General features: G+C 36.9%; 1 protein-coding gene across 1 annotated transcript; it reads left to right on the top strand.

Annotated features, from left to right (window-relative positions):
* Nucleotides 1–5,006: 5,006 nt before the first annotated feature.
* LOC135698443 (putative autophagy-related protein 11) lies at nucleotides 5,007–6,111 on the top strand. Its single transcript, XM_065218420.1, has 2 exons — nucleotides 5,007–5,294; nucleotides 5,353–6,111. The coding sequence occupies exons 1-2, from the start codon at nucleotides 5,007–5,009 to the stop codon at nucleotides 6,109–6,111; spliced, it is 1,047 nt and encodes a 348-aa protein (XP_065074492.1).
* Nucleotides 6,112–11,335: the final 5,224 nt, after the last annotated feature.

Here is an 11,335-nt window from a genome sequence, read left to right as displayed (position 1 = left end):
GTGGTTCTTTTAAAGCAAAAATAAACAGAAGAATAGTTCTTGATGATCTAGGAAGAATGAGACTACAACTTATTGATAATATAAGTTATAACACTATCCTTATCGTTACTAACGAATGATATAATCATTTTTTTAAATCCATATTATAGTTGATGAATTTCGTTTGATCGATGTTGGAACATAGACAAACGTTTTCACCTTACATCAGTATCTATACATGAAATAAATTATTTTACCAAGAGGCTTGAAAGGGGGTGGGCTTTTACCTTCCAGCTTCACGGCAAACAAAGGGTGCTATATGCATGGACCAACCACAACGTTCATTGGCACTTCAATCAGACAATTCAATAGGAGGTGTTCGTTTCGCATCAACTAACTAAGTACTCACGACGGTTAAATAATACATAGCCCTTTATTTATCACACCAAAACATGCAATAAAAGGTTTATTAAGTTTATCACTAATTTGTATTTGACTTAAACTAAACTGACGTGCAATACAGTGGTCTGGTTGAGGTGGACTGATCATTGAACCCGCATGACCTTTTTAGGTAGTTCAGACCTCCGTCGATGCGATGATTTTCTTCGGCTAGTGAGAGCGGGTGATATTATCAATGCTCTTATCACTTATCTGGTTTGGTCATCCTCATCACTCCTTTGTAATCGGTTTCATTTTAACCTAGGTGCTCCAGTTACTACATAATTATAATGACATCACTAGTACGTAGTGGGAGGGAGGTAGTCCATTGGTACTGCTCATGATCGTCTTATCAGTTTGAGGGTCTTGATCAACCGAGGTGGTGTCTTGGACGATAACTGTGTGATGATGACAGAGTTGTAGTTGGATGGACCATCAACTCATCAACAAGGCTATTATAAAGAAAAATAACTTACTTGCAATTAAAACAATCTGTCCATAGTGGCTGACGTTAGTGTGTTTGTAAATATGACAGTATAGAAAAATTAAAAATGAGGCTACTTAGTTATTTTTTTGAGTAAATACGAGTAACTCACAGTTACTCAATGTAAATATATTAGCTCAGAGTATAGCTGACCTCGAGGGGGGCGACTCTACCTACGATGCAGAAAAGATTGGCTTTTGCTGTGGCTAGCTGCACGCACGCTGAGTAGATAAAAAGAAGATTGATGACGATTCTGAAGATTTCCTGCAAAAAGATGATGAGCGATGCAAGTAGATGCGAGAAATGAAAGAAGATTTTTCGAAGATTGATTCGCTAGTGTGAGATTGGTTGAGCATCTAGACTTGAGATTTAGATGTGTCGCCCCCCTCGGCTGACCTGCCCCTAGATTCGAACCCTTGTATTCAGCATGCAATCTACAAAGGCTAACCACCGCACCACAAGTGTGTTGGAATACAATGTAGGCAAACACCTATTGAAAATTCATCAAGGTGTTGTGTTTCGTATTCTAGTCAGTCAGCTGGCACTGAAAACTCCAATAGTAGGCGGGACAACAGCTCACTTCAATATATCTCAGATGACGTAGCGGTTCGTGCTGGAGCTCTCACGCAGTAGGACTGGGTTTAATTCTTCAAACAGCTCACCAAATACTACTACTAATGCTAACAAATCATACACGTTTATACCCTAGGGGCATCCCACTCTAAACTTTGTATTTCTCGCATTATACTCAGAAAGTTCTTACTGATATCTAAGATACCTTCAAATACTAAAAAATACTTCAGAAATATTTAGCGTTAGTTTGTTACCTCCGTTGCTAGTCAGATTTCATTCGATTATTTACCCGGTGTCTTCCGAGAATTTGTGTGTGCGTATTTAGAAAAATCAAGTATTATTTTTTAATTTATTCCTTTTTTGTAGGAATCGAGGAGGAGACCATTTTGATTCAAGGAATATTACATTGCCAAACCGATTCACATGTCATTCAAAGGAAGAATAAAGAACTATTTGGAAAGTTACTGTGGAAGAAACGGCGTGTGGAAGCAAATTCCCTGAGCAAATGTTTCTATCCCAAAAGCATGTCTCCAAAAAGATGGATTTTTCGTCCATTAGGTTCTTGACCGTTAGATGATAACTTCAGGCCTTTACGCTGATTGAAGCTGAATAAGAAGTTATGAAAGCTTTCTGCACCTTACGCAAAGCCACATCTCCTATAGATTACCGCCGAAAAAGAAGAGAATCACATTTCCTCGGATTTGGAACCTTCGATGCTCTCCTGCTTAAGGCTTATTAGGGTAGAGAGCTACTTCGGCCTAATCGCAGAAAACATCAAATCAAACCATGATTACGACGTTAACAAGTCAATTGTGCGTTTGGTACGATACTTCTGTTCCAAATCTACCGAACAAAGTCAATAAGAAAGTGTAATATGAATGTTTGCACCCATTATTCTCAAAAAACAAAGGAGTGAATTCAATTGCGTTTGAATGGCGTTTCAATGCGTTAGGCCGAGTTTAGAATCCGAAGGCTGAGTTTGGCGTCAAGAAGCAGTGTTAGATTTTTAACAATATCTCAACAATGTGTTTCTCTTTACCAAATCTTACGATACGTACGGAAAGTTCAATCAATTTGGAAGGCATCTGCAGTGAGAACATTGCACTTTGTGAAAAACTTCGTTCTAAAGATAGGGTTGTGCTTACTAGGCCCAAAATCAGATCTAAGCCGTAATAAGGCTGGACATGGTCAAACCAACATATTCGCTCCATGTTAATCTCAGAACCGTTCTCTAATTGATTCTATCATTCATCAGAAACGGCTATGTGTTAAAACTTTAATTTGGACTGTTTGGGGAATGGTTTGAAATAAATTCATACATTTTAACTTAGGGTTATTTTACATGAAATTGGTACAAATAAGTAACGTGTTGGAACCGAATCGTTTTTTTTTTTGGTGTATCAATGGTTTGTTTTAAATTATAATTTCAGAACAGATTAATATTTTTCTTATCCTTACTTACTGATAAAAGTGAGAAATTCATGTTGATTTCACATGGAGCCTTCGGTTGCTATCAGGATACTCACTCAACTCCCTCACCAGTCCGTCATAACTCATCTTTACCGATGTAAATTTATCAAAACGCGGTACGATACGACCACCAGTGGCAATTGCAATTAGTTCAACTTCGAGCCCACCAGCGCAACGAATTGCTGGTAGTTATGCTTCATTGGCCTCTGGCAAATAACCAGTGTAGTCCTAGCATCCTTGGCCGGCTTAATGTCAAGAATTTCATATTCATGCAGCTTGCGGTAGTTCTTAGCCGAATTGACATTCAACATACGCTTTTATTTTGGTAGTTCAGTTTGAAATCTAGTTACACTACCGATCATAAGATTAAGGACACCCTAAAAAAAACCATGCATATATGTTTTGTTCAATGATCTCTCATTTTACGCTCAATTTTTGATCTCCAAAGGTTGTTTGAATGGTATGAATGGTAAAGCATAAGTGTTCTACTACTACTTTTATTTCAAAAATTGGCCAACCCAATTCTGAGAAAATCAGTCACGATTCTTCAGAGTAAATTTTGAAAAATATTGTAACTTTGGGTGAACTTTTAGCACACAAAATTTGAAAATTATATTGAACAATTTGACTACGAGGAAAGTTCCATTGAATACCTTTCAAATGATCTAAATAGAACGAAAATTGGACGTAACATGACAGAGATATGAACATAATAAATTTGTCATGTTTTTTTGGGGGTGTCCTTAAACTTATGATCGGTAGTGTACAAGTTCGGACGACAACGGCACCATTAACCTCCAGCTAAGCAATATAATTCAAAAGTTTAATATCGTACTAAACAGCCAGTTCGAAATCATAAATAATTCGCTATCCCTGCTCCAACTGGTTCGCTGAAAGTAAAATGTTTTTGATGAACTATTTCATAACTAGAATTAAAATACTTACTTATAAACATGATCACACTACTTTATTTAATATAAATCATATTGAAGCTAGTATTAATATGCTTTAATACGTGATTAAAAGTAATACATTGACGGAATATACAACAACAAACAACTACATTAGTAACCGGTCACTACGATTAAAAAATCCAAATCTTAAAATACCTAAAAATACTTAAAAATACTTATCAGATACTTGGAAATACTTAATTGATACTAGAGCTATAGTTTAGAGTGGGATGTCCCTGGTTTATACCTGCTTTAAGAAATAACTTTCATGAAGACCTGACTTTAGAATAATCTTTCATAAAAGTGCGAACTAACTATAGAATCGGTGTAGAGGACAAAACCTTATTTTTTACTTATTTTCAAACAGTTCCGTTCAAATTCCACCAGAAGCAGCTTAGAATGCTCTTCAATTATCGTACCGGAACTTTCAAGTTCTTATAACGACTTAAAAATGCGGCTGCTTAGATTTATTTAGACCACCTTCAACCAAGCTGCCTAAGCCACAAATAGCCTTTTATCAGAACTCTTGGTTACTTGGGTAAAGCCGTTGGTCCCCGTTCCATGAGTTGATGGGTCGATAGGAAGGGTTCAGGTGTGGGAGCTGCTTCCCTGGCGTCGGTAGCATTGGTTCTCAGTACGAAAAACAAATCAAAGGAAAAAAATTTGATAACCTTTGTTCCTTACATTTTATCGAAACGTGCTCTTTATCAAAGTTGTAGCTGGGAAAATTGATTTTTTTTTGCCGTATTATTAACGGGGTAAAGGTTGTCACAGTCCGCTATAGTGTTGGTGAGTTATTTACCGTTGATGTTCATGAAAAGTTCACTATTTTGCCATATGAGAAGGTGCCTGCCGATCATAAATGCCTTGCCAAATTGATTTTCTACGCAAGTGATCATTCTTTGCTGTGATTTTCGCGAATAATCGCGATGAGTATTTCTAATAAAAAAACTTGCCAAACGAAATGCTCATAGTTAATTTTTGTAAACAAACTAACTTCGATGTGTGCCACCTTTGATCCATCCATCTAGCAGCAGTAGGCTTTGGGTGTTGGCTTTCAAAAATCTTGGACAAACAGTTCTAGTTCAAACTGTTGAAGACAACTCCAAATGGGCGAATCGATGGACATTGATGATGTCATTGGCAGAGAAGATCCAACAAGCAGGCAAAATGAGGACTTTCTGCTGCGTAAGACTTGGGTCGACCGTATTGTTGATGAGCTGGATGAAAATTTGAAGTTGTTTTTCCGTGTGATGGTTGGTTTTCGAAATTTACCCAATAACCACGAGCGGGAGAAGATTTATTTGGAATTGTCTGCATCTGTGAAATCGAATGAAGATGTTATGGTTGATCGTTTGAATCATATTCACACGAACCTGCAATGTTCCCGCTATACGGTATGTCACAGCATTATTAAGCTTCGCCAAGCAGAATATAATTTTGTTTCTTTAAAAGATTCTTTTAAGATACAAACACATATTGAAAGCGGTGCAAAATATCCGGGGCATGCTGCCAAATGGAAAACAAGCTCTACAGCTCAACAAACGCAAGAAAACTATGGATGAGTCACTACAATGGATTACGGATATTCTGGCCAGCAGGGCAAGGATTCGCAATCTGACAAAGAAAATTCATGCAATGCAGAGCGAAATTGACGAAACTAAATTGGAGCTGTTTACGTTGAAGGACCGAAGCTCCCGGGAAATAGAAGACATCACTGAAAAGTCCGAACTGAAGCTGTCTGCTGTCAAGCAATCCGAAGACGAACGGTTTGCGGAACTTCAAGAGGAAGCATCTAAAAAAGTTCTCGGTCTGGAGCAAATCGAAGAGTACCGTGATTTGTTGAGGGAACGCGATCAAAAACGCCGAAGGATCATCAAACTAACCGTTCAGCTGCAGCAGTGGATCAAACAGTACGACAAGTTTGTAGGGGATCCGATGAAGGAACTAAAGCCTATCGAAGAAGAAACAAAACGATTTGCAGAATGGAAGAACGCGGTCTACCATCCACAGAAGGACAAGTTGAAACAGTTGATGGTCGGAGTTGAGTTGATGAAATCCGAGCAAATGATGGCCCAGGTTGACCAGTTCCGGATTGCGCATGCAGCTCGGGTACTGCAGAGAGCATGGCGTAAGGTTCTAGAGAAACGCAAAAGTCGGAAAAAGGGCAGAAAAGGCAAAAAGGGCAAGAAAAGAAGTCAGAAGAAGAAATGAAGACAAGGGAAACAAACAATTTCTGCACGCAATTTTGACGTTTTTTTTCCTAATGAATAAAAAAATTGCTTAAAAACTTTAATGCAGAAATAATTAAAGGAATAATAATCATATAATTTGTTGAGCAGAATTGCTCTAAAATACGTCTACCTTGTGCAAAAATATGAAATGAGATTTACATTAACATGTCGATGATCTAGATCTCTAAAATCTCTTGGAATCAATAATTCGTATAAAAACAAAGAGTCTCACTGCAAAAAATGAGCCTAAGGGCCTTATTACGGGTGTCACTACACGGTGATAGGCAAGTGATACTCAGAATAAGAGCCGTGATTAGCGTACAAATCAAATGGGAATCACTTCACCGTGACGACAAGTGACAACTTTTCACCGTGATGTGACATCCGTAATAAGCCCCTAAATGTTGTTTTGGTATGTCGGAAAAAGCATATATCAATACAAGAAACCTGAGCAGGAGAAACGCAGTATCAAAAGTTATTCAAACCTTGCTGGAGTTTAGATCTTGTATCTCTATAAACCTTGCAACATTTTGTGGAATACCAAGATATGTAACCAAAATACTTATCATACTTCAAATTTTCCTGGAGATATTTTACAGGTTAATCGAAATCTTGTTCGATGCCCACTCAGAATTTTTGAGCATTTTGTGCATCACTGAGATTCATAACATAATTTAAAATGTTTAATTGAGATTAAAAATAACATTGTTGGACTATCCAAGTCATCCCCGATGTCTTATCCGGAAATTCTGCAGACTCAACAAGGCATACGATGATTTGACTTAATGATAGAATGAGTAGACCTTCGTGAAGCCCTGTGATACAATGGGTTTGGTTTATTAGGTTTTCTAAAATGTCTAGAGTGCAGCTGATTTTTTTTTTTTATTATAGCAGGGCTGGTAGTGCTGATGCGATATAATAGATGTGACTTTAGTGACTAGAATTACGGATATAGTGACCAAATAGTGACTTGTAAATGCTGAATAAGTAACCATTTATATGGTAACTTAAAAATTCAAGTATGGTTTGATATTGAAATAAAACATTTTATGTCATGGAATAAAATTCCATAAATTTCTCTAATTTAATCGAATTTCACAACGGAATCTCCTGTGAAGTGCGTTTGAAGTGATTTGAATTATTTACTTTTGCTTACGTTGTACATGATGACTAGTAAATAGTAATTCCCATTTTTTTATGATCTTAAATTTGATTCTGTGTTCGAAATCTTTAGAATTTTGATATACATATCTAGGTAGATAACTTTGATAATTCACTAAGAACTTTTCACAGAATTTCTTCCAAATGATCTCAAGAACTTTTTTAGAATAATTCCCCTTCTCTTAAACTCTTAAGCTTTTACAAACGTTACATTCCATTTTGGAAATTATCTGCAGAACAATCAACGAAATTCTTGGAAATAGATTATATTCGTAATTGGAAATGCTCAACATCAAATATCAGAATTAAAGTGGACATTTTATACGATAGATGAGGAGATGAAAGTAAAGAGTTGATAGTTCCGTTATAGTACGGCAGTGTGAAAATTGTATACAGAAGGTAGAAAGCGAACAAAGGACAAGTTTGAGGAAGGTACGAATCGGGTAGAGCATCTCCTTTACCAAGCTCATCCGTTAATGAGGGATGATAAGGGGTGTTTCCCCCTGCCCCACTGGCAAAAGGGATGATCGCCGATTAGCTCATGTATCTCCGATGTGCGGAAACAGTTCTATCGATTGTTTTACTCTCAAGTCACCATCTGATGTAAACAACTACCCGATTCGTACCTTCCTCAAAATTGTCCTTTGCTCGCTTTCTACTTTGTATATACAATTTTCACACTGCCGTACTATAACGGAACTATCAACTCTATAATTAAATCTCTTCATCTATCGTATAAAATCTCCACTTTGAGTCGTTAAATTCACGCATGAAGTAATAACACATGATTAGTTAAAGTAGAGTATTTTCGTTTTTTTTTTATTGATTCTTCTAGTAACTCCCTGAAGGCTCCTTACATAAATCCATTTTAAATTTATTTGAATTCTCCTTAGAATTTCCATGCAATTGACCTCAGAATTTTCATGAATTTCTGCTAAGAATGATCTTGGACTGCTCCCCTGCATTCAATTGGGAATTCAATTCGTATTCTCCTTAGATATCCCAACGTAGTTCCTCAGAATTCTCAAAACAAAAATCCATCACAGGATAACTTTGAAAATCTTCTCAGAATTCCTTTGAGATTGAACCCTCAAAATTAGATTTCATTGGAATTCTTCTCGGAATTTATTTCGAACTCTTAAGAATTCTCTTGGAAGTATCTTCAGAAATCACCCAAGATTTCTTCTAGAACTATCCGCAGAGACCATCTTTGGAGTTCACGGGATTTTCATCAAAGCTCCCTCAAGCAAAATTCCAGAACTTATTTTGAATTATTATTAGAATTGGACCTAGAATCCTCATCGAACTATTCTTCTTAGAACTCTAGTTAAAATTCACTCTCAATTTTATTGGAATTATTTCCAAAATTGTATCGGAGCTGAATTTTGTCTCTTATAATTTAAACAATAATCAAAAGCGACGCTCGTATTTGTTAAGCCAAGTTTAACTATGCAGGTAAACCTGGCTTAAGATATTAAAAGAAATTGGTCCTCAGAGCACTTCATTTTACATAAGACTTCGTAGTACGTACTTTGGTATTCTTCTCTGATATATATCTTGGTGTCATCCCTAGAATCCTTTAAAATTCTCTTAAATCTACTTTGGGTTTTTTAAAGTTCTCAATCATCCTTGAAAGATGTTTGAAAATCTATCACAGACAAATACCTTTGGAGAGTTTCCAAGGTTTAAAATTTATTTTCTGGGAAAGGAGGTATATTTTCCCCGAGTTTTAATCGAAATTGAAGGCATTTCCCAATAGTGTGTTCCAAAGTTTTGCGGATCACTTGTCACCTTGGTTAAAATTTTTATTTTTTTAACAGATATGTATACTTTGTTGAAACTACTGTAGACTTTCTTAGTGCCAAGTACCCAATTTAAACATTTTGTTGATATTTTTAAATTTCTCTCTTTTAATAGTGAAAAAGTGACTTTAGGCCTAAACGTTTAATCAATATTACTATAATATTTAAACCAAACGAATCTTACATCAATTCTGAATCGAAAGGTTTAACAAGAATTTAATTCCATCAATTAATGGCTGAGATATAAGCGTTTAAAACCTATCACTATTTCGTTACTATAGTCCACAAAGACAAAGTCCTTCGTCAAAAAATTGAGCCCCTGATTTTTAAAATTTATTTGATTCTGTAGATAAATCTGGTCTGGATTTATGAAGTTCAATGAATTAAATAAAACAACGTGAAAAATAAATTTATTGTATTATAAATTGTCAAAGTAGGTAGGAGAATTTGAATATTCCCTGAGCATTCCTGGTTTTTCAGGAAAAATAAACTAACATGCAGATTCCCAGTTTTCCAAGTTACAAAGTAGACATGTTATTATCAACAATCAATTCGAAACTAACGATTTTAAATTGGCTCACTACTTGACTAGCCTATTGGTCCCAAGCAAATCGATTAACGTACCCCATTCTAGTCAAAATTCTAGTACTACACTATGTTTGTTTTGATTCGCTATGAAAGTATGACAGATAAAATGAGGGGTTCATGGGTTTCCTTATGTTTCGAGGGGGCAACGATTAGCTTGGGACCGAAGATAGTACCAGAGCTGAGCCAAAAAGTTGAGCACGTTTCTTCGGGACCTTATGGTCTTAGAGTTACCTCTATGTTATTATTTTACTGTTATGATCGAATACTGTATTCATGTCAAATAAATCATTTTTGAACAATCCTTTTTAAATCATTGATAATTAATTAGAAGTATGTAATTGAGGAAAATAGTCCCAAAAGATAAAACCTGGAGCGCGTGTTCGGGGAGCGTATGTCGACCGCCAAGAAGCCTGGAAGCGGCGGCAATTGTAATCCGGACGTGGCAGCGACGACGAAGAAGGTGGCGGTGAGATATAAGCGGAATCCTAATCTCTCCATCCGGGACGTCGCTGACAAGCTCAATGTCTCCCATACTACTGTGCAACGGGCCAAGAAACGAGCCGGGTTGTCGACGTTTAGGAAGGTGAAGATGGCGAACCGATATTACAAATAAAACACGTCGGCAAAGTAGCGGTCCCGAAAGCTGTATACGAATCTGCTCACAAAGTTCGACTGTGTCGTGATGGACGACGAAACTTATGTGAAGGCGGATTTCAAGCAGCTTCCGGGACAGGAGTTTTATACAGCATCAGGAAAAGGGAAGGTGGCTGAAATTTTCAAAACCATCCAACTATCAAAGTTCCCGAAAAAATATCTCGTCTGGCAGGCCATATGCACGTGTGATCTAAAAAGCGGCATTTCCATTACTACGGGAACCATCAATCAAGAGATCTACGACCAGGAGTGCCTGGAAGCGCGGCTGCTACCATGCCTAAAGCAACATACTAGACCTCTGCTGTTCTGGCCGGACTTGGCAAGCTGCCACTATGGGAAAAAAAGGCAATCGAGTGGTACGATGCGAACAACGTGGTTGTGGTACCCAAAGACCACAACCCTCCCAACAGCTCAGAACTCCGCCCTATTGAACGGTATTGGGCCTTGGTCAAATGGAATCTCAAAAAACTAATAAATCCATGGAAATCGAGCAGCAGTTTAAATTTAACTGGCGTTCGGCGGCGAATAAGGTCGATAAGACCACTGTGCAAAATCTAATGGAAGGGGCTAAGCGGAAGGCACGGCTTTTATTTTTTTTTTATTTTTTTTTATACAATACAAGAATAATAGCACAAGTAATCTAATGCTAATGCTTTTCAGAGTATATGCTACTATTACACTACCGATGTACCTATTAACCTAACTGAAGTAGTTGCTGCATAAGTTTTTGAATGTTGTTAAACTTCTTGCTGTCTTGCATTCCCTCGGTAGTTCATTCCATAAACGAATCAAACGATAGCGCATCGATTCCCTTAAAAAATGTGTCGAGCATCTTGGAATAATTAAAACACTTGACCTAGAAGATTGTGAGTTAATAAAGAAGTTTCGAAGATGTATCGGACTTTCGTTTAAAATTTAAAAAGTTTTAATACACATTCTAAGTTTCATGTAGTTGACGAAATCGTAGCCGAGTAATAAATTAGAAAAGTTAGAAATGTG

This window comes from Ochlerotatus camptorhynchus, unplaced genomic scaffold (assembly GCF_037179485.1).
Source record: "Ochlerotatus camptorhynchus isolate MF236.1 unplaced genomic scaffold, CSIRO-AGI_Acam_v1.1 ptg000086l, whole genome shotgun sequence".
Taxonomy (NCBI): domain Eukaryota; kingdom Metazoa; phylum Arthropoda; class Insecta; order Diptera; family Culicidae; genus Ochlerotatus; species Ochlerotatus camptorhynchus.
This window is presented reverse-complemented; position numbering and strand designations above follow the sequence as displayed.

Bases quoted from the DNA above. Each gene is read 5' to 3' on its own strand.
- LOC135698443 (XM_065218420.1), top strand. From the start codon at position 5,007: ATGGGCGAATCGATGGACATTGATGATGTCATTGGCAGAGAAGATCCA. The intron at 5,295-5,352 runs GTATGTCACAGC...TTTCTTTAAAAG, and splicing joins TGCAATGTTCCCGCTATACG to ATTCTTTTAAGATACAAACA.